General features: G+C 45.1%; 1 protein-coding gene across 2 annotated transcripts in view; it reads right to left on the minus strand.

Moving 5' to 3' along the window:
* The window catches only part of RBM28 (RNA binding motif protein 28), a 36923-nt gene that overhangs the window by 4136 nt on the left and 30552 nt on the right, over positions 1-2235 (minus strand). For both annotated transcript variants that reach the window (XM_006861103.1, XM_006861102.1), the window contains one exon: positions 1079-1178. In XM_006861103.1, the coding sequence (XP_006861165.1) occupies positions 1079-1178 (100 nt within the window). The remainder of the gene's footprint in view (positions 1-1078; positions 1179-2235) is intronic.

The following is a 2235-nucleotide window of genomic DNA, read 5'->3' on the forward strand; positions in this document are numbered from 1 at the left end:
CAATTTGCAACGGCTGACTATAAAAAAAAAAAAAAAAAAAAAAATTGAGACATTAAGGTAAATGGCATATGGACCTTGTACTGGATAAGAGTCAGATCCAACTCATAGTGATCCTGTGTAGGGTTTCTGAGAGCAGTTGGTGGGTTTGAACCTCCAACCTAGTTAGCAGTCCAGTGCTGACCCTACAGCAGCACACAAGGACTCATATTGGACAATATTAGTCAATTAACAATAATAACTGGATGATATTAAGGGATTCTAATTATTAATTTCTATAGCTAGGATCCCTGGTGGGGCACTGTAGGATCAGCACTAGACAACAGTTCAACTCCTTGGAAACCCTATACAGGGTCACTATGAGTTTGAACTGACTCAACGACACTAAACAACAGCACTGACAGGACTACAAACAACAAGGTCAGCAGTTTACACTGATGTGCTGAACTGCAAAGTCGGTTTGAACCACAAGGTCAGTGGTTCAAGCTCACCAGTCACTCCTCAGAAACCCTATACAAGGTTGCTATGGGTTTGAACTGACTCGACAGCACTTAACAACAACAATGTCGTTAGGATAGTAACATAATGGTTATTTTTAAGGCCTGGTCACTTAAGAGATGCATTCTGGGTTATTTACATGTGCAGTGGGGTTTGGTTAACATACTCTGTTTGGAGTGAGGGATGGAGAGTGGGAGCAGGGTAAGAGCACATATGGGAAATAAGGAAACCCATACAACTGTTGAAGCCCCAGTAATAGATATGTGTGGGATGACTTTGCTATTCTACTTTTATAACGGTGACCTGGTTCTTCTTGTTGAGTCCCACTGAGTCGGTTCCAACACATAGCAATCCTGTACAGGGTTTCTGAGGAGGGGCAGGTGGGTTTGAATCACTGACCTCCCCGTTAGCAGTCCAAGGCTGATTCCACAGCACCACATCAGGACTCCCATGGTGCTCTTTGAATCCTCTAACACGCTGCAGAAGCCTTTTCTGTTTCTTTTTACTCAGCTAATTAAGGTACAGAGTGGCTGCCAGCCGCAGCAGAGCCAAGCCACACTCAGGTCTGCCCCATGGAACTCACCTGCTGGGAAGGCAATCTTTGTTTTTCTGGCTTCCTCTGGTTGGTTTGGGCCTTTGGCTTGCTGGGAATGAGAGGTTTCGCTTTGCCTTTGTCCCGCAACCTGAAACAAGACAGTCAACAATGCTGATCCTGAGGTTCTCTCAGCCTGGAGAGGAAAAGCCTTTTGTCACACTGGCTCTAAGTCCACGAGGCGCTCAGAGTCCTACAAGGAGCTACTGAATCAGGCCATCTTAAAGCTCAACCTTTGTATCACTGTTTTCTCGCTTAAAACCTTAAGGGAATCTCAAAATGCATTTATTTAACACATATTTTTTAGTGTGGCATTGTGGGTTAATGCGCTAGACTGCATTAATAGTCGGCAGTTCAAATTCACCAGCTGCTCCTCAGAAACCCTATACAGGGTCGCTATGGGTCAGAATCAACTCCACGGCACGTAAGAACAACAACACTCGTATACAAGGGCTGGTTGGTCTGAGGTTTGGGGAGACTTGGGAACTCCTGAGCCAATGGACATTGACCTAGCCACGGAGAGCTAGAGTTGAGAGTGAAGCGTCCAGCTGATATGAAGTGGGGGGAGATGCACAAGAATACCCAAACTTGCAGATAGTTCCCATTTGACCTAGCTTTCATAGGTCGATTACCAGAGCTTAACTTGTTGTTGTTAAGTGCCGTCGAGTCAGTTCCGACCCATAGCGACCCTGTACAGGGTTTCCAAGGTTGTAAATCTTTACAGGAGCAGAAATCCCCATCTTTCTCCTGCGGAGCGACTGGTAGTTTCGAACTGCTGACCTTAAGGTTCACAGCCCAATTTGTAACCACCATGCTACCAGAGCTCCTTAAAGCTAAACTAAAGGAAGATAAAGAAATATGATAATGGAAGCAAGTGTAAATTGCTACAATTTGATGAACTTGACCTAAACTTATGGACGTAGTAGCTCAAAATACCAACTGAGAAGCAAGGAATCTTCACATCAAAGATCAAGCCTGTCCCCCTGGTATACAGGGTTGATAGGGACAGGCAACTTAGACATTGGTGGTGATGGTGGTGGTGGTGGTGTGCTGTGGAGTTGGTTCTGATTCATAGAGACTCTGTATAGGGTTTCTGAGGCTGTAAATCTTTATGGGAGCAGAAAGCCTCATCTTTCTCCCGTGGAACA

Source organism: Chrysochloris asiatica, unplaced genomic scaffold (assembly GCF_000296735.1).
Source record: "Chrysochloris asiatica unplaced genomic scaffold, ChrAsi1.0 scaffold00041, whole genome shotgun sequence".
NCBI classification, from domain to species: domain Eukaryota; kingdom Metazoa; phylum Chordata; class Mammalia; order Afrosoricida; family Chrysochloridae; genus Chrysochloris; species Chrysochloris asiatica.